At 40.2% G+C, this 21,428-nt stretch overlaps 1 protein-coding gene across 3 annotated transcripts in view; it reads left to right on the forward strand.

Annotated features, from left to right (window-relative positions):
- CACNA2D3 (calcium voltage-gated channel auxiliary subunit alpha2delta 3) overlaps positions 1-21,428 on the forward strand; it is a 494,938-nt gene that overhangs the window by 229,365 nt on the left and 244,145 nt on the right. For all 3 annotated transcript variants that reach the window (XM_081848836.1, XM_081848837.1, XM_081848838.1), the window contains exons 7-9: positions 3,635-3,695; positions 3,791-3,941; positions 10,817-10,891. In XM_081848836.1, coding sequence (XP_081704962.1) covers positions 3,635-3,695; positions 3,791-3,941; positions 10,817-10,891 — 287 coding nt within the window. The remainder of the gene's footprint in view (positions 1-3,634; positions 3,696-3,790; positions 3,942-10,816; positions 10,892-21,428) is intronic.

Raw genomic sequence — 21,428 nt, forward strand, 5'->3', positions numbered from 1 at the left:
TGTATTTTGATCAATTTTGGCTGTTTGTTCATCAGCTTTTTTATCCAAAGATTCCACTCTTTTATCCAAGGATTCCAATTTTTCAAAGATTTTCTCTAAAATAGATGCAGATGCTCCTGAGGCCATATCTTCCAATTGTAATTCCTCAGTTTCTCCCTCCCCTGCCCGTGGCAGAGAAGCAGCTTCTTCCTCAGAAGGCAAAGTAGGCACAGATGATCTACGTGTCTGTGAGGCTGCAGTTAAAGTTGTTAAAGTTGTTTGTCTAGCTCTTCCCCTCTTTCTTGCGCCACTCATTCCAGAGTTATCTCAAAGTCAAGGTCACACTGAGTTGTTCCCATGCGAAAGCACCAGCCCAGATGGTAACAGTCAAACAGGAGGCCGGGGAAATGAAAGTAGAATAATGTCACTGCTGTAAATCCCAAATCCTCTAGGGGGAGTTTAAAATGTCTTTAGGGAAGAGATTAAAATCAAGTTTAAAGTCCAGGAACCTTCAATAATAAGTTTTTAGCAGAGTTAGTGTTAGCAGCCACAATGTTTCAGACAGTGCATACTGGTATTCCAAATGATGCTTCAAAGTAACAAGTCCAAACTCCCTCAGATTGTTTCAAAATTTAAATTCAAAGTATCCAACTCTGCAAACTGACTGCTCAGTTGCTCAGGCAGCTCCAACACCTGGGTTTCTTACTTAAATTGTAAATCCAATAGAAGAAGGGTATCACCATACAAGTAAAAAGCAAAAAAGCATAAAATCCAAAACTTAGAGTCCTTATTCAGCTTACAAGAAAGTTCAGTAGATGCTCAGATCCATTAAGTTAAAAGTTCTCTCTTTGCCTCCACTCCTCCAGCTCTTTGCGTTAAAGTTCAATGACAGCGGAAGATGGACTTCCTGTTTTTCGTCACTCCGCTTTCAGCCAAATTCAGTGTTTTTTAGTCCCGAAATTTTATAAGGTCCGTTATTACTCACGGGTTGTTGCTTTTCCGAATCACAAATTCCAGGAAGAAAGGTCAGCGCTCACCGGCAGCAGCAGCGCGGCTTCACTCCGTTGATTGCGGAACGACCCACAGCGCCGCTGCCCCCTCCCCGTTCCGGAGCCCCTTACGGGGTTCCTTCAACGTTTCGGGGGTTGCTCCTGGTGCCCGCTGGGTCCCAAGACCACAGGCTTTTGCTGCCTGTGGTTTTCCGATGTGGGTCTCCGCTTCGCCGTAGCGGACGACCCGTCTCAACGGAGCTCCCTCTCCACAGTTAGAAGAGGGCAGCCATTGCCGTTCGCGCCGCCTCCGGAAGTCCCCTTTGTCCTACTTTCTGCCCCTACTGTTCCACCAATATCCTGTTATAGGCTCACTATTGGGACTTTGTTCCCCTACTATTCTATATGTGAGAGCTCGCCTCTCATCTTATTTGAATGCTGCTTTAGAGGGCACCACACTCTTATCTCTGGGCCTATAAGGTGCTCACGCTACAAGGGAAATGTGTCCTTATGGTTCCTTTCGCTCTGCTTCTGGTCCACTCAGCTTTCATCTTTCTGATTCCTCATCAGGCCTATGCCTCCCATTCAGTGTTTCTGCTTTATTTCTGAACGCTGAGGGGAACAACACCATCACCGCTGCCTCTTCACACCTGGTTTAGGTTCTAAGCATGATGTCTGAATGGAATAGCATTAATAATCAGTATTTCAGAAGTGGAATCTAATTCCCTTATTATTTGTCTGAAGTTTGAATTGAATTCCAGGGTAGGATTACAGTGTATTCAAATTACATCCTCAGAGTTTAATCCCTAATTATTGCTTGGACTTTAAATACATGTTCAGGCCTCCTGGAACTATATAACTTGGGCATAAATTGTGAGGTCACATGTTTGAATGCCCCATCAAAAATTCCCAGCATTTAGAAAAATTCTTGTCAGCAGGAAGACTAGGCATTTCTTCCTGCCATGCTGGTACTTTCAAGGAAGAAAGTTTCTGACACTGGGAGACATTCAGATATTTGTTTGTAGCCTGAAGACAACTGTATCTCATGCTTTTCTGTATGTGTAGTTTGGCTCTTAGCTAGCCCAACAATCAAAACAATATTCATCATAAATAGTTTCAGTTTAAAAAGTCACATATTAAAGGCAATGTTGGCCCAGAACATTTTGCTACCTGAAATAGATCCCAAATGAGGCCAACACAACTTGCAGCACCAAGCAGTACATACATCTTGCTTTCTTCTGTTCCAGGGACATTATCTATCTCCCTCTCTCTCTCTCTCTCTCTCTCTCACACACACACACACACACACATTCTCCCAATGTAGTCATGCAGATTTCAGACCATGTTTAATTTCATATATGTAATAATTTCCAGGGGTCATTTTCAGCTGTTGATTCCTGTTGGGAAACAGTTGCTGTGAAACTTTTACTCAGGTGCCCAGAGTCTGGTCTCAAAAACATGGAGGTAATTAATGGGGAAAGGAACAGTCAGCAAACATACTAAGCCATAAATATCAAGACCACAGCTCCCCCAGCACCTGTCTTGGAACTCTCTTACCATCCTCCAGTCCCTTCGGAGCCTTCACCCCTCCCCTGGTAAGGCAGGTCCTTCTTCGTCCTGTGGGTTATCAGGGAATTCATTTGGCTTCACACTTTAAAAACAGCAACAGCCATATTGGCAGTCATCTTGAATTTGAGGTAGAACCTCATTGTTAGATCAATCAAAATTCAGTTTCAATATCTCATCATACATAAAATCCAGCCTCAACGGCTAAGGCTACTTGAACTGCCTACAAGCAATAAAAATGTACCTGTTTTAATAGCACTCCCTGAGCTGGGTTGCTTCAGTGTGCTGCATGACAGAGCCAACCCAGATTAAAGCTTTCTAACGTTGCTCTTTAATTCAGTTTTTTGGGACTGATTCCTTAACCTGGCAGATTTCACTTCCTTGCAGTGTTGTTTCCATTTCTTTTACATTTTGACACCAGAAGGCACCACAGTTCAGTCAAGCAGGAAATGTGTTTGATTATTCTCTAGTTGATATCCACATGTCACTAGGAAGGATCAAATATGGTTCTAATTACTCTGTGATCAATGATAAAAACACTCACGAATTCATCCCATAAGTTGCAGCCCTAATGCCATTATTAGAGTGTGGTTAATTCTTTTCCTCCATCATGATTTGAATACCAAGTAGTAACAGTAACAGTGAATAAAAATGACAATGGTAATGTCCTTTAACATACTTTTCTATGATCCACTAATCAGAGACATTACCTCAGTATGATCATAGGATCTGTACCAAAATGTCTGGACACCCAGCCTGTGAGTAATACCATTAGGCGTGATGACAGTAATCACTGTTGGCAAGTTAGTTTAGAGGAGGAGCGTTGGCACAACATGGCCCTGCCAGTTCCCGTCTTCTAGCATAGTGAGTATCTTAATCACCCTGTGAAAGACACTAACTGTGTTGTGGGAATGGCCTTTGATCTAAAGTCAGTTGTGAGGAATTCTGTAATGTAGCTATTTCAATTATCATTCCCCACCCCAACAAAGAAAAAGCATTTAGCCAGTCTGGACAGTGAATAAGAATACTAGACTTCTCTTTCAAACTTTGAAACATAAAAAATTGTTTTTGCTATTCTACCCTGTTTCTTCTCTCTCCAGGAATTAAATGGGAGCCAGACGAAAATGGAGTCATTGCATTTGATTGCAGAAATCGAAAATGGTAGGTCACAGCTGTCCACTAAAACTTTCAGGGGGGTCAGGAGCTACAATCTCGAAAGTTCAATTTATACTGCCCTCCTTCCCTTGCTCATCTAGGTATATCCAGGCAGCCACTTCTCCCAAAGATGTAGTCATTTTAGTGGATGTCAGTGGCAGCATGAAAGGACTCCGCCTGACAATTGCAAAGCAGACTGTGTCATCCATTTTGGATACTCTGGGAGATGATGATTTTTTTAACATAATTGCTGTGAGTATGTCTAACTTTCTGCTTAATTATTCCCCCCTATTTCCCCTCCCCCTTGATATGGAGTCTACACAGGGATTCAGAGGACAAGAGATGAAGACAGTGTGTAAGATCATTGATAATAACAAATCTCTAGATATAGAGACATGCCAGAGCCCAAGTCTGCCTGGAAAACTCATTTGTTTACACACACTTTTCACAGATATGGCAAAGTTAGATCTGGGCTGTACCACTGTAGTTAGGACCCACATAATTCTGCTTTAGTAAGAACCATTTGACAGTCTATCGGACTCCCTTGTGAGGTTGTGAAAGTTTTAAAGCAGAGGTTGGATGGCCATTTGTCATGGATACTTTAGTTGAGATTCCTGCATTGCAGGGGGTTGGATGATATGGCCTTCAGAGTCCTTTCCAACTCTACAATTCTTTGATTCTGTCTTCACAGCAACATGCTCTGCCATTCCAACCTATCTGCAGGTTGCAGAAGTTTGGTTTTCTATTTTAGTTTTGGGAAGCATAAATGCAAGAGTATTAAGAACTGTGCTATCCATTGAACTGAATGTGGATACCCATTGGTGTTTCATGTGTGTCAAACTTGTGTTCAGCTACGCACATTATTATCAAATGGTGTAAAGGCACCTAGACTCCAAACATACTGTATATTTAAGAGATAACAATGTTAGGAAATAGTATCTATCTTATTAATCGGCAATTACTCACTACATTATTATTACCAGAAGCTTACATAATAGCAAAGTGTAATTGCATTCTCTATCAGGAAAGGTTTGTTATTATTAATAATCTTATTAATCTGTATTTTTATTTATTATTAATCTGTAATTGCTCACTACATTAATATCACTAGAAGCTCAAATAATAGGAAAGCCTAATTGCCTTCTCTATCAGCAACGGTTTATTGCCCAACAAAAACTCCAGTAAATAAGTTTCAGAGACTAAATGTGTCAACCTAATTATCAAAATATTTAAATAGGTACATTTAGTGGTTAATCATGAGGTTAATAAGTAGTTATATTCTGCATGTTTTTTTTTAAAAAAATACAAATTAGTGTATTTTAAGAAAATACTTTCCTTATCTAGAAACCCTACCACCATCAATATTTACTACTGGGTTGTTGTAATTTTAGAGAGCAAAAGTCAGTTGGTTGAAACTGCATGATTTTTGCTCTGAGTTCCTACTCCTGTGAGGAAATTTTGGCCATTTGCTTTGGATTACAACTTCCATCATCCCTCAACATTGGTTGTGCTGGCTGGGGCAGATGGGAAATGGAGTCCCTGCCCTACTCTGTCATTTACACCCCTATTTTCAAGTAATGTGATCCAATAAACCTTATTTTTCTCCCATCCTCTTGCTACCTGCTTTGACGCAATAGATTATTCTGTTGTCCGAGAGAAGCTTTAAAACATACTGTGAGAGGACATTGCTCCAGTTGTTGCTTATTCAAGAAAGGCAGAAAATATAACCAGGAAATGGGTGTTCCCCTGTGTTTCCCAGCTGTGGTTGTTGGGAGGGCGTGGATGGGTAAGCTCAAGGCTGGCCCAAAGCAATTTTCTGCATCAGAGTAGAAAAATGGCGCCCTCCCCAACCACAGCCTTTGTTCCCAAGGCCGACAAACTTATTTTGGCAACTGAGGCAGAAAACCCTATGCAAACTTTCCCCGCCTATAAAAAAATACAGCAAGAATAAATTGAATAACAAATTGCTGCCCCCTTTTTCATAAAACCCAAAATCAGCTGCTTGTGAACAGGCCCTTAATGTAAGCTGCTTTTGAGTTATATGGTCAGAAAAGCAAACAACAAATATATTAAATAAATAAAATACATAAAAAACTTAGTCTTGTCTACCTTAACCAACAGTGACTTTCCAGGGTTTTGGACAGGAGTCTTTCCTAGCCCTGCATTGAGAACCTAGGGTTTAAATCTGGTTTCTTCTGTATGCGAAACATTGAGATACAGGCCCCCTCAGAAAAGTAATATAATAATAATAATTTATTATTTATACCCCGCCCATCTGGCTGAGTTTCCCCAGCCACTCTTGGCGGCTCCCAATCGAGTGTTAAAAACAATACAGCATTAAATATTTAAAACTTTCCTAAACAGGGCTGCCTTCAGATGTATTTTAAAGATAGAATAGCTGCTTATTTCCTTCACATATGAAGGGAGGGCATTCCACAGGGCGGGCGCCACTACTGAGAAGGCCCTCTGTCTGGTTCCCTGTAATCTCACTTCTCGCAATGAGGGAACCGCCAGAAGGCCCTTGGCGTTGGATCCTTAATGACACTCTGCTACTTCTTTGTCACTTGAAATCCCCCTTGTACAATGGAGCTCCCATAGGTGTGATTTTCAGAAATGCTCAGCCTGCTTTCACTTTCTGAAATTCCTTCTGTCTTCAAGCACATTATATAATAAATTTGGGAAACTTTTCCCCCCTCCAAATCTCTCTGTCTTGCATAGCAATAGTTTAGGTTATCTTTTCAATCATCCATGCATAGAATTATGTCTATAGTTCTCATTATCAACAATGCGAGTACACATGATCATAATTAAAAATTTAATCAACTCTTAAAATTATTGTAATTGAATACTGAAAAATAGTTCAGTGATACAGATAAATGGGTTATTTTCCTGATATGTATTGGCTTCATTTCATCCTCTAATAATTTATGTTTCTAAATATACCCATGAATAAATGGCACACAAATGTCCAATGCAGACCTTTCCAGAGTATAAACATAAAAAGATAATGTACCAAAAAAATCATTGTCGCTTTCACGGGTAAGTTATTGCAAAATCTATCTAAAATTGATGGACTAGATGATTGAATTACAAAAAGAACTGTTAAACAATGCACTTGATTTTGTGTGGCCTAAGTTAAGATATAAGGTCAGATCATCAGTGCATGAACAGAGATGTCTGTAGTAAGAAAAATAGACATTTTCTCCCAGTCTGCTTTGAAGTAAAATACTAAGTCAAGCGTTAAATTAACAATATTATCATAAAAAGCATAGTGCTAATTCTGTCTGGGGCTGAAACCTGGGGACAATGCTTTTATAGAAATATGAGTTTGCCATTAAATTAACAACACCCTGGCTAGGATGGAAATTTTAATTCAATTAAAGATTTTCAGCAGTATCATAGCAACTTTTATGGCAGGAGAAAAATATTACTTCCTCAAAACAGCATTATTGTCTTATCATTTTGAGGAGGAAGGACAATATGGTTGACCTTAGAGATCCATCACAGTTGCTCATTTTAATATATGCAGGATTGTCCTTTACTAACTAGAAAAACTATGTGGAAGGTGCCCAGAAAGGAGGAGATGATTGCAAATTGCCTTCCTGTTTCAGAGCAGAAGGATAGTCATAGGAAATGAACTACTGGGAAGGTGCTGTAGTTCATTGATAAAGGTTATGGCTAACAAGCAGAAGGTTTCAGGTGTAATCCTTGGTATCTTCAGCTAGGACTGAGTAACAAGACTTCTGCCTGAAACTCTGGAAAACAGCTATCAGTGAAAACCAGTCTTTCCCAACCTGATGCCAGATGTTTTGGACTAGAATTCCCATCAGCCCCAGCCAGCAAGACCAACAAGTGTTTTAGTCCAACAACATCTTGAGGAGGACACCAAGTTGTGGAAGGCTGATGTAGACAATACTAAGCTAAATGCACCAGTGTTAAAGACTGCTTCCTGTGTAACATTGAAAACAGACTACATATAAACTTCCCATAAATTGAGTTAATTGTCCCATACCTTGTCCCATGCTATCTACGCCAATTGCCTGAGACTTGGGCAGACATGTTTCCAGCCGGAAATCTTTTAAACTGGAGGTGCTATGTGGAGACATTGTCATCTCTGAACAAGGGAATTGTCTGAATAATATATATTCTTTGTATATACCAAGCTTTGTATTTTTATCACAATGTGCACAATTTTAACTCTTATTGTGGCTTGACCACTGCATGAGAAAAGGGAGACAGATGCTGGGGAATGGAGGAGTTATCAGATCAGGAGCAGAGTGTGGTGAAACACAGAGGTGACAGCAGAGGAGCAGAAGCCAGAGATCTTGGATGTGAAGCATGAGAGAAATGAGAGGGAAAGGGCCAAAAAAATCATGAGATGCTGTGATTTACAGAAATCGGTGGCAAAATGAATAAATGAAATATGCTGTGTCATAAAGATGTTTGTAGTGAAATATCCTGTTACTAAGGCAAAAAGAATGTGGGCTGGTCAGACTAATACTGTATGACACAGGAATTCCATCAGCCATGAATTCTGGATGTTAGTCACACAGCAAAGCTCTTTATTGAACTTTAAATTTGGTGGTCCCTTATTTAGCCCCATTGGAAGCTTGTATGCTGAATAGTGGGATATACTTTTTTGTGTGCACTGAAGACCATATCCTTGCAGGGTTTTAAAAAATGTACGATAGGTGAAAGAGGCTAACAATTGCAGCAATATTATTTTTTTAAAAAAAACAAGGGATGAATGGTAAAGACTGGAGTGAAAAATAATGCAGTCATTAAAGGGTAGAATATGAAACTGGCTTAAGCTGTGGTTCAAAGGACCCTTTGCCAATATTCTTTGGAATTCATTTGCTTTGTTTCGTAAAGTTTATTTTTCACACACAAGCTACCTCCACAGAATCCACAGACTGCTATTTACACTCCCATAAAGTCAAAAAGCAGTTTGGGGAATTGATGTAGGAAGGGCAAATGCAGCTGCCGTGTGCATTCTAATTCCCCCTTAAAATATATAAATCCCCAAACTGCTTTTTGAACTTTGATGAGTTTGAAGAGCAGTTTGGAAAGTTTTATTTTCTGGGTGGCCCCTGAAAAGAACAATCTCCCCAAGTTCAGTTGAGTGAACTCCTCTTTGATCTGTATTTTTTATTTAAAAGAGATGATGGTCTTCACAAGGTGTTTCAATATAGAATAGAGGTCCTTTTTATGAAAGAGACATAGAGAACAATGATGTGTGGATGTTAACTGGGTTCAGAATCTTCCAGAATCCTAAGATGTCCACAAACCAATCTACCATAAGATATATAAGAAATATATTTTGCAAAACTTTAAAACTTAAAAATACCTATGGGTATTTTTAAAACAAATTAGAATATCCCCAATTTCAGTAAATGGGGCTATCCAAAAAGTGGCCGCCAAACACGATTGCACCAAAGGGATGAGCATCTGAATTCAGATTGTTTTATTAATAGGGGATTAGTATTCAGTAATGGTTGACATGGTCCAGATTAAACACCCTTGCCTGCGTGCCAGGGTAATTAATTAAGGATTATCAGAGAGCATTGAACTGTCCATATGAGTGATGGAGGCAGATGTCCAAGATGGAGCAGATTGCAACCAGTGAGTGCTTAGCTTAATTGAGGAGAAGGCACAGCACAACAAACCAAGGATGCTCTCAGGCAATTCACTAACCCTGCTCCCCCCTGTAGACGAATTCTTGCAACGCTGTCTTCGTTCCCATGTGATAATTAGGCTAAATGTCTGATGGTTTCACCTACTGGTTGTGATTCTGTTGTCTCTCAGTGTCTGTGCAGAATGGGAAAAGAATCAGGTCCTCACAGCTACCATGTAAATTAAGTGGAGAGACACATAATTTTTAAAGGATTAATTGATAATTTTTATACACCAACTCCCCCGCTTGGATCCTACGTTGCTCCTCCATTCACAAAATGCAGAATTTAATTATTGTTGTTGTTATTTAAATTTATACCCCGTCCAACTGGCTGGGTTGCTGCAGCCACTCTGGGTGCAGCCACTCTGGGTGGCTTCTAACACTCACTCAATCTTCTTCCCTGACTTTCTACTGTACTCACCATTAGTGTCTCATAACAAAATTATTATTATTATTATTATTATTATTATTATTATTATTATTATTATTATTTTATTTATACCCTGCCCATCTGGCTGAGTTTCCCTAGCCACTCTGGCAGCCCCAATCGAGCTGCTTATTTCCTTCACATTCCACAGGGCGGGCACCACTACCGAGAAGGCCCTCTGTCTGGTTCAAATGTAACAAATGTAACTGATCTGTAGTAAAGACTTTACAACCTGAAAAAAGAGACGAGAATCAGGTCCTCACATAGACATGCATTTGTACACCAAGAAAATATTGAATTAATTTTTTTTAAGTAGTAAAAATACATCAGTAATAACAACCTGATCCAATACAAAAAGTCACAATAACTTTGAAATAAACAACTTACATCAAATAAAGCAATATTCAACAATATCAGCAAATAATAATTAAACAGGTTACACTTATCAGTTACAATGAAGAATTACTAAACTCTAATCAATAAAAATAACAGCAAGTCACAATGCATGAAATACCACTAAACTACTCTGCCAACTTCTCCACCTGATATTCCCTGCACTGCATCCCACACCATTCCTAAGGGTTAACCAGCTCACAGGTGCAGATTTTCAAGAGGGGACAGCAGGCTGTAGAGCAAAGGGGGAGGCAGGACCACCCTTTTCTGTGAATATAAACTCTACTCACAAAAGCAAAGCTACAATAGAAACCAATGGGCAGTGCCCTGATTTAAATATTTGTTAGGAGTTTGCTCACATGATGCAGAGAACTAGTATCATCCACATTTCAGCCAGGGCCTGACATGAATGGCACATTCAAATATACATGATGGGGTACTTTCTGATCCATCCTTTTTGAAAACAAAGTCTATAAGGCAAAGACAAAGCTTACGTGTTTGAAAGGAAACCATTACTTTTTATGTTGGTTTTGTGTCCAGATAAATCTTCTCCATTGTTTGCTTTCATTAACTTAGATCTTTCAAAGACTTGTATTAAATGTCCAACCTTTTCCTCCCACCCGCTGTCTGTAGTACAATGAAGAACTGCACTACGTAGAACCTTGCTTGAATGGAACATTAGTTCAAGCAGACAGAGCCAACAAAGAGGTAAGAAATAATGGAAATTGTATGAAACAGCAAAGGCCATGCATGAGATGACTACCATGATTTCCTAATGGATGAAATCCCATTGTTTGATTGGATGCAACGTATGGTTCTTCTGCTCATTTAAACGACAGGTGTATGATGAGGCTGCATATGATCAGTGGAGATATCACTGAAGTGTGCCTCTTTCAGGTTAAGGAATGAGCTTCAGGGGCTCCGTATTTCTCCTTTCAAAGTCAGGGGAGCATCTGAAACCTTGGAATTCTTCAGTGTTGAGGGGGCTGAGTGCAGAGTCGAGCATGGCTTCAGTAGCCGGCTCCTCCTCCTCCTGCCATGGAGCCAATCTGACAGAACCCAAAGGAAGCTGGCTCATCTCTCCAGATGAAGTTAGGCAACCCAATGCCAATGGGTTCCTGGCTTTTTATGTGGGGAAATACAACTGTCAGAGCTGCCCGAAGTCCCAGCTCACAGAGGACCAATGCCAGGTCGTTGTTATATACAAAAGTCTTTATTGAAGTTCAGTCTCTATTTCAAAACCGTGGCGCGCAGCTCTACGTCTTAAACCCTAGACCGCCGAAGCTCCGTCTGAATCTCCTCCCCTCTGACACCAGTTTAAGACTCTAGACCTGCTCCACCTCTTCCTCTGCTCTCTCCTCCTCTGGGTCCTCCTGTCCGCTGGGGCATTCCCCTTTCTGGACTCTTCTGACGCTGAGTCCCCTGACTCCTCCCCCTGCCTCCGGCGGGCTTTAGGACCTGGTTCCCAATCCGGGTTCTCTGCTGTCCCGCGCGCCTGTACATTTGAACTTGGCTCTCGCGCCAACCCAGTGACCTTCCTCCTGACCGTTACACTGCTTCTGTCACTACTTCCCTCTTCTGGGAGGCTAGCTGGACCTGGCCTCCCCTCCATTCCCTGACTCTCCGATGGAGGTGTGGTCAGCCCTGACTCATCTTCTCTCCCTGCTGGGGGAGACGCTGGCCCCGAGCTCTGGGACTCTTCCCCCCCACTACGCTCTGGTGGGGAAGCTGGTCCTGATCTCCAACTGCTGCTCTGGGAGTCCCCGCTGGCCCCTTGCTCCTGGAGTGTCCCCTTTTGGACCCCCCTTGCCCTGGCCACCGGCGCCCCCTTCTGTGAATCTTCTGATTCGCTGGAGAGGCTCATGGAATCTCTCGGGCCACTGTCATCTTCTCCTACGCTGCCCTCAGATTCTTCCCCTTCGCTCTCCATTTCCTCTCTTCCCTGTGCCTCTGCTCCTGAGCCCCTGACAACAACATTTTATAAAGTGGCTGGAAATGTTGCTCTGTTAGTGCCATATAAGGACCACACACAAAAATCCCATGATACAGGGTGTACTTCTTGCTTAAAATAGAATCTGTATCGGACAACCATAGCAATATAATAAGTATTGTTGGTTCTTTCATAAAATTTCCATCTATTGTTGAACCAGTTTTAGTCTACGTACTTGGTATAAAATCCACCATTTTTTAGGCTTTCTTCTTAATCTGTTCACTGTGTGTTTCCAGAAACAGCTCCTCACTGTGCTCATTGCTGTAACAATATTACCAGGAACTTACCCAGTCTGCCAGAAGATAATTGCTTTCAGTATCAGAATGTAAGCAAAGTAAAGGGTGGTGCAGGCAATCAGATACACATGAAGTGGTCTGGAATACTTGGCAGCCGTGGAACATTTTAGCCGATGTCTTCGTAACTGCAGCTAATGAGACTAGGAATGGTTTTGAGGCTTTCAGCAAACTAGGTGACTGTGTGGTGCATTAAAGTTGGGTGGAACTGACATCTGTTGTTGGAATCTGATACAAATGTTCAAGCTCACGGATTCCTTTCTTTGGGCACAAAGGGAAAAAGAGAGAAGCTAAACTTGAGCTTACATAAAAGCAAGTAGGCACTCCAAGCAGAAAGGGCCGTTGACAACAAGAACCTCAAATAGATGTGACCAATAAAGGGTTAAACAAGAGTTGGCTCTCAAAACAAAGATCCCTGATTAATTCATTCTTTTTTCCTGCAGTCTAGAAGAGCCATTAGCTTCATTTCCCTAGATGGTCTTTGGAAAAAGCATTGTGGAGATTTGTGGTGAAGTAGTTGAAATCTCCCAAAGCATGTGGGGAGCCAAGCTCCTTCACACGAATGGCTCCCCACCACACATTTCTGTTTGAAATGGCCACCCATGTGGCAAGGTTACAGTATGAACTGAACCCAAGGTGAAGTTGTTACTCCTTCAACAACAAGTTTGATCTTGCAAGGTGTTGTTGGTCTCTGTTGGTTCCAGTATGGGCTGGCAGTGTCAAATAGCTACCTCAGCTGAACTGTCTGGGAAGGCTCTGCTGATACACGTAAGAAACACAGGGAGCTGCCTTCTCAGACCGTTTGACCATGTAGTCCAGTGTTGCCTGCTTTGACTGGCAGAGGCCACTCACATTACCCAAACTGTATAGAGTTAGGCAAATTTCCATGGAAAGCAATGTGCTGTAATTTATGCCGTTAATATGAGTAAGGGGGTAGTAATGACAAATGTATCTAGATATATTGTGGCTTTATTTTACAATTGTTCTTAAACAACACTGCGCTTTAGGTCCATGTATAGTTTTAAGAACGCTATGATTTTGTATCTTTCTTAATGCTTCATTCTGTATTGTTTCTGGTGTTGTTGTTTTACCGTGTGATACAGTCTCCGTCTTTTTGCTTTTACGGATGTTACAGATACACACACACACACACACACACACACGTGTAAGATTTGGCTGATTTAAAAAAAAATCATTCTTTTAGATACCACAGAAAAAAATGTAGACCATATTCTTAGCTTTACAGTTTGCATGTTGATAGGAATTATTTTTGACAGATTGAATTTGCTGCTTTTGCCAACTGGTGTTAAGCAATGGTAAACTGACAGCTTGCTTAATGCCATTTTATTCCATTATGTACTTATTAATTAGTACTTGGTGCCACAGTAATTATACTATTGAATAGTCTGAAGATTAATTGCAGAAGCATCCTCTTGTAAAAACATGTGTCCTGTGATGGAAAATATCTTCTAGTTTTACCGCCTTCTTTGGGATGAAAAGAGGGGTGAAATATATTGTGTTCTGAAACCATACAAAGATGTTTGCCAAAGGGTAAAGATACTATACTATACTGTACAATACTAAACCATACCATACCATACCATACCATACCATACCATACCATACCATACAATAAACAGGGCCCTAACATAGTTTTGAAAGACTAAAGGAGCAGTGGTGATGACTGTTAAATTATAGCATGGTATAACACCTACAAAGCAGAAGTTCCAAAACATCTTTAGCAATTCATAATCCAAGTTTATTAAAATATAGGGCAACATATCTCTGTATTATTATTATTATTATTATTATTATTATTAATAATAATAATAATAATAATAATTTACCCATCCTTCACCCTAATGTCCCAATGAAATATATTGGCTATAACCAGATTAGAATTCTCCTCTTGAAAATTAGACAGTCATTATTATTATTATTATTATTATTATTATTAATTGCTTGTATCCCACCCATTAGACTGTGTTGCTCCTAGAACATGTTTAAGTCATTTTTTAAAGGTTCTAGAAAGCCTGTTATCTGGGTTTGAGAGCTCAGCCAAGAGGTAGTCTTTAATTGTATGTTATTAGTTCATCATTCTAGAACATTCTGTGCTGTACCAGTTGGCTTCCAGTTATGCAGTAGGCTTTCCCCTTCTCTTCTCCTCTCCGCTGCAGCTCCCTTAACTCTGCTCCAGAAGGAGTCCCAATTGTGGGGCTGCAGACAGTCCACAGCAGCATTGGATGCTGCCCAATGAGCATAAGCAAAAACCCCTATGGCTGGCTTCTCATCCATGAGAAAGGGGTGCTAGTCCCATTTTCAAGACTCCTAGACATTTTTATCTGAGCTATTTTTCTGTGGCCAGATGAAAGTTGTGATTCTATTTATGTTGTAGCATATTAATTGGTATCCTCTTCATTCTACTGTCCACTCTTAAGGGTGAGGGTAAAATTCTGCATCAACATGCTGCTTGGGGGAAAAATTACCTACTGCTGAGAGTGGATTACCAAACCTCAAGAGAGCAAACTCTCTAGATAATGGGTGGGTGGGTGGGGGATTAGCAATCATGGGTGGAGGGAGGATTTACCTTGGGACCATTGCACTGGAAGAGGAGGGCTTAACTCTGGCTCTTGCACAGTTCTTCTGACTTAAACTTTCCCCTTCCTCTGCTCGTATTAACCACACATGAAGAATAGACATGTACAGGACTGGCAACTTTTCTCACCCATAATTAAAAGTACCTTCTGAGAGAATTGGGAAAAGCTTAAATACACCCACACCTTATTAATTCCAGCACAATAGTTCTGGATCAATAGTGTTTTCCACCCATAACCCATAGCCTGCCAACAGCTGTATTTAACCAAAGGTGGGGGCGGGGGAATGTTAGGATATCCAGTCTAGAGTCTCCCACATCACATCTCATTTGGCCCTGCAATGCAACATTTCTCTCTATGCTCCTTGCACAGATCAGTGCAACAAATAAGTTCTTACTCTGTATACACCCCACCCATCTTAATTACAGGCATTTTGTAATAAAAAGTTGTTCCAGTAAGTATTCATGTTGTTTCTTTTTTTTTTTTTTCAAAAAGTTTAATTCTACTTTAGTTGAGACTGTTCATTTGTCAGTTTATAGACAAAGAGAGTTTTGAGAAACATCTGAATCAAATGAAGTGTTTTAATGAATTGAGTTAAGTGGCAAGGTTAGTGTCAGATATGACAGGGTGATGTTAAAGTATTTGATATGTTTACATGAACAGCATGCACTAGAATAAATTTATGGGAAGGAAGCAGGCCACCTAGTTCCAAAATGTTTTATTAAGGCGTTCTGTTTCTGTTATAATTATAAAACACTGGTTTTGAATAGTGTATGCTTTTTGTGTGTGTGCAATATATGCAACTATGTAGTACCAACTGAGTTTCCAGTTAAAATTAAGTACTGTACCATAATTTGATGCAGTCAATTTGTTTTGCATTTCTATTATGCTGGCTTCTCAGTCCCATTTGAAAGAGTTCCTATAAATGTGCTTGGGCTGGTTCATTGAATTTCCCAATATGTTGCTGTAGGAGGCTTGTGATGTCTTTACTTTTTATTGTGTATAGAACATCCTTTGCAAAGTTGGGTGCACATAGTGCTTTTTTGGGGAGGGAGGGGGAAACTCAAGGGTACGCAGTACCAGCACCTTTTTTGTTTTGTTAAAATGTGCGGTACTTACTGTAATAATTTTATTGTGAGTACCAGAACCTATTTTTCTAGGAAAAATAGCACTGAGTGTACACATATACTTCTGTGTCCCATATGTGCAAACCAAGAAACATACAGTGTGTGTGTAGGGGGCACACAATGGATTATGCCTTTCTATGGGTATAGGCCACCTAGTGATACTCCATGTGCAGTGTGAGGTTGGGGCTCACACAAGCCTGAAACTACACACTGTGGAACCATGTGAACTAGACGGACGGCAGATTCAAATTTCCATTTTAATGTAGAACAGTTGCCACAAGTGGATATCCCTATCAATTTCCACGTGGTCATATCAAAGTGCCCTTCTTTGGTGATATGGCAAATTGCCATGGCTGTAAAACTTAACAAACATGGGATTCAAATGTGTATGTGTGAGAGAGAGTTTTATCTCTGCCCCCTTCATCCCGCAGCTCCTCCGAGTTTCAGGAATAACTTTGACACAAGAAGAGCCGGGGCTCAGAAGCACTGCAGTGCAGCTGTACGTAACCACCCCTTGGATCCCAGCTGACATGATCTTAGGATCTAGTAGCTTGTGGTCTTGCAATGTGGGGGCATATCCATAAGAACTCTTACCTTGATATGTAAACATTTATGGGAAAAGCAATTCTGTGGTTAATCATCTACCTCTAAAGTGGTCATGTGGGTCGACCTTGCCATATTCACTCAAAACTAAAGTTCAGTGTATGGTGAAATTTGCAATCATCTTAAGTATAATGCGGGAATCTGGATTTGCATCTCCTTGAGCTAAACAGTAAAAACATACATTTCTTCTCTTACATAGTACCAGTCTGGTTTATATTATAGTTTTGTTATTAAGCTGGTCTTGCCTTTCAGTGTATCAATTTGTAAAACATTCCTTTTTTTTCTTTTCAAAGTGGGAAATAGTGCAGACAGTATTTTATCATTGTCTGTACTTTTCCTGCAAAATTACAAACATGTGCAATTGCCTGGTTTAATACGTGTTTAGTTGGGCCAAGAGGTTTTCATGTCTGAGAAACTCCATATTACAATTTCCTACCTCTTAGGAATTATATGACTATCTGATTTAATGCAACTCCACATTTACGGCAACAGTATCGCAATTTGCATTCTTGCTTTATACATTAAGCTCTCTCTCACACACATTATTCTAAATACTTCCAGATGAAATTAAGTTGACAGAGCATCTCAGTGATAGATACATAATAAATGAAATTAGGAATCAACCCCTATATATATTGCAACTATAGCTGTGGCAGTGAGATCTCTGATGCTGGTTGGCTGAACTGGTATAATGACACAGAATGTTCAGCTATCTCATTTATGCTCCTATTGCCCAGTCAATTTATGGCACGATAAAAGCATTTTCCTCATTTGCTGGGCCCAGCCCTCATATCTTTTTTTTACCTTATTTTATTATTATTAAAAAGAATGTATCCCATCTTTTGGTAGCGTTCAAGGTGGATAGCAATATACAATCAAATTTCAGAGTATAACAAAAGTTCCTTCCTCTCTCTGCAGCAATGTGAACCTTCTGTTGAATTTTATTTCATCAGCACAGAGTCATATCCAGTTGTGTCTCTTTACTCACAGAAGGCTTCCATGAATGGGAAGCGGAGGTAATTTCTCCAGTTTTTCCTGCAGCCACCTACCAGACTTTCCTTTAACTGACTGGAGCAAACTGGAATCTTATTGCATCAACCTAACTATTTATACTCTTACTTTTGACTAAACATATACATGGCTGGGTTTTCAGGCTTCCAAATTTTTGGAGCCAAGTTGAGAACAGGAACCCAGTTATGAATAGGTATCTGCTAGCAATACAATTGACGTGTAGAATTGGAGAATTTTCAAAAAGAAATTCCCCAGTTTGGAAGTCAATAGTTAATTATAGGCCAAATTCAAATTATTCAAAATTTGAGCCTCATATTGAAGCGACTCAACACCAACACTCCCTGCTCCTACTTAATAAAATATGTTCCCTTTCTGTTGAAAATTAGCTTTCTGTGACAATGATAGGGACTGCTGCTGGGGCCTTTAGCAGGCAGCAGCAAAAACATGTGTGCCACGTTCTTGAGAATTGTGATTTGGGATCCAGAAACCCTGGGAAACTACAAAGTTGCATCAAAGTACAGGGGTTGTATCCAATGCTGTGCGAACAGAGTTCCACTCATGCTGTGGAACTTCTGTTTTCCTCTCTTCCCATGCAGGTTGCCAAAATCTGCTCCGAGGGTTCCCCAATCTGATGCTGATTTTGAGGGGTGGGATGGAGGGTACAGGGGGAAAAAAGGAAGTTCTATGGCAAATATAGAAGTCTGTTTTGCCTTCAGAGCTGCAACTTTGGATATCGCCCCAGAAATCCTGGTGTTCATTTCCTTGAGCAATCTCAGCAGCAAAATGTGTTATGCTGGTGGTCAACAAAAGAGGCTTAAAGACTGTCTCAAGGCAAATTTTAAAAAATGTAGTATAAACACCGACAACTGGGAAACACTGACTGCGTGTGCTCCAGTTGGAGAACAGCCTTTACCAAAGGTGTCATGGACTTTGAAGGTACTCAAACTCAGAACGCAAGGGAGAAATGTGCTAAAAGGAAGGCACGCTTGGCAAATCCACACCATGATCAACTCCCACCCGGGAAGCAATGTCCCCACTGTTGAAGGATGTGTGGGTCCAGAATTGGCCTCCACAGTCACTTACAGACTCATTGTTAAAACCGTGTTTATGGAAGACAATCTTACTCGGCTATGAGTGATTGCCAAAAAAGAAGAAGAAGAACTCTTGTCCATTTTGTTGTGTTTAAGATATCCTGTCAGCCATCCCAAGGTCTTTGGATAGTAGATGGGGAATAGATAAATAAATAAATTTGCTTATTTCCTGAGTACACACAGTGAAATTCTGTTTACATTGGTGAATATTTATTTGCCAACTTTTGTAGTGGTTTTTCTTTGATCGTACACTGTTTGTTTCAGATTGTAATTAAAGTTTCCCCACAGTGTTTTTTTCTAAAATTAATTGGTTGATTATTCTAATGCATGCCACTGTCTAATTAACATCATGTTAGCGTATAAATATAATGGGGAAAGGCTTATTGCAAGCTTAAAAATTTAAAATCCAAAGAAGTACTACTGGGGAAACGTTCATGCTGAAGAGGCTAAAAAGTTTTCCCATCTCGTTTCCTATTAATGTTAAAGGAACACTTTTTTAATTTGTCCCATAGGTGCATTTCGGTACAGTCTAATTCATGGTTTCAGTTTCAGAAGTGCAAGGTTAAGGTGGGTGAGAGTTAGACTGTTCCCATCTTTAATTAGGGAAGTTTATTGTTCCCCATTGGAAATATTCAAAAGTTTAAGTCTGCTTATGTTTTCAGTTACGAAATGTTGCATCACATTCCTTCCCTCCGCTCATACAAGGCACAGGGACTACTTGTAGCTACTTGTAGCTGCAAATGGTGTTATATCTCATGCACCAAGCCACCAGTCTTCCTGCTGCCTTTCCATAATTGTAACGCTGCTGGAGATTGAATGGTGTGGTAATGCCAAGGCAGATGCCATGGTGCACAGGACTCAAAGAGTCCACGCTGGGATGCCTTTGCCATTCCCTTGAGTTTTCATCGACAGTTTCTAGGGTTTGGACACTGCTTTGTGAGTTTGAATTTTGAGAAACAGTTTGAAAAGCTACTCAAGTAGTGTATCCATAGCAGTGACCAGAGGATGAATGACTGCTGAGAGGAGTGCAGAGAGAAGAAACAACATGGTGCATCTGCAGCAACACAAGTGGACACCTTCCCCACCTGCAACAAAACATGTCTCTTCCTCATCAGTCTCTACAGCTACAGCAGGAGCTGCAACCTTCCAACAGTTTGACTGCAATGGTGTGCTCCTCCCTTGTCTCATGACAGACAGATGCCAACCAACAAAGAACTAGAAGGTTAATCTGTCCAAACCTTGGTTATGCAGATTTTGTTTTTAATCCCAGGGATAACTGCCCTCCAAATGGTACTGAACTACAACTCCCATCATTCCTGACCATTACCTTTGGGTTGATGGGAGTCCAACATCACCTAGAGTGCATCACATTGGCTGGCCTTGAGTTAGTTTTACAGTTAATAGCTGTGCCCATAATGATGTGTGTAGTTGCAATAGAATAGTGAAATTTGCCTTCAGAAGGGACAAGATGCATTAAGGGAACATGGAATCTCTTGGCCTTTTCTCATATGCTTTGTAACATAGTTCAGAGTTTTGCAATGTAACATCATCACCAGAAGCCAACTCTCAAGATAGCTTTATAAATCTGAAGATCTCCCCCCCCCACCTCCATCCCTGTTCTAGTCCCTAGATTTTATATTCATGATATGCTTTCTAAGTTAAGAAGATAAAATGTCACTAGCATTTAAAATGAAACATGTTGGAATAGACATATTTCTCAATGTTTGCTTAAATTTTAATAGCAAAATGCTGTGAAACACATTCCACAATCTTGGCTACAAGATTCATTATGCCTTAACTGCTTATTTAGATCAACAAGATTTTGCCGTTAGGTGTTTTGAAATATTGAGCTGTGTGAACCATATTTACTGGGTCACCATGAACATTAAGCTACACTAATTGCATTGGAAAACCTGCCTAGTTTTGCAGCAGTAACATATGCTTCAAAATTGCCTTAAGCAGGGATTTTTTTCCTTCTTAACTTATGAAAGTTTCATAATATTTTTTCATCTACTAAACCATGTGAATGCATTATTTCACTAAAGAGCAGGGGAAAAATGCTTCATAGAGAAAATTTAGAAAAATAACTCATACAAGGAATTAGTGCATACAATTTCCTTTTATGGAACCCTATTTAACAGTGTGCCACTCTTTTCTTTATTAAATCTAAAGGCTACATTTTCATATATATTTTCGTGTGTGTAATTTTTTTTTAAAAAATACTGGTTTTTAGAAAGGGCTGTTGCATACTGAGCATTTTCAGTCATTTAAAAGAAAATAAAAAGATACAGCAGGCAAAACGAATATGAAATAAAATTCATCCTACTGCAAGTATCTTGAGTTCCATAGGCATGGCTGTATTTGTCTGTTGCATCTGAAGCAACAGAGCATTGTGGCACCTTAAAGACTAACAAACGGATTGTGTTAAAACAGAGCCTGTGCTGTATTCATAGTACCTCTTGTCTATGCCACCTGTTGGTGATGGTTGTATGTATGCAATCTGCTGACTTGGAGCATTGTGTCTTGTTTGCCTAGG

The sequence above is a fragment of the Podarcis erhardii genome, assembly GCF_964252035.2.
Source record: "Podarcis erhardii genome assembly, chromosome: 2".
In the NCBI taxonomy this organism is placed as follows: domain Eukaryota; kingdom Metazoa; phylum Chordata; class Lepidosauria; order Squamata; family Lacertidae; genus Podarcis; species Podarcis erhardii.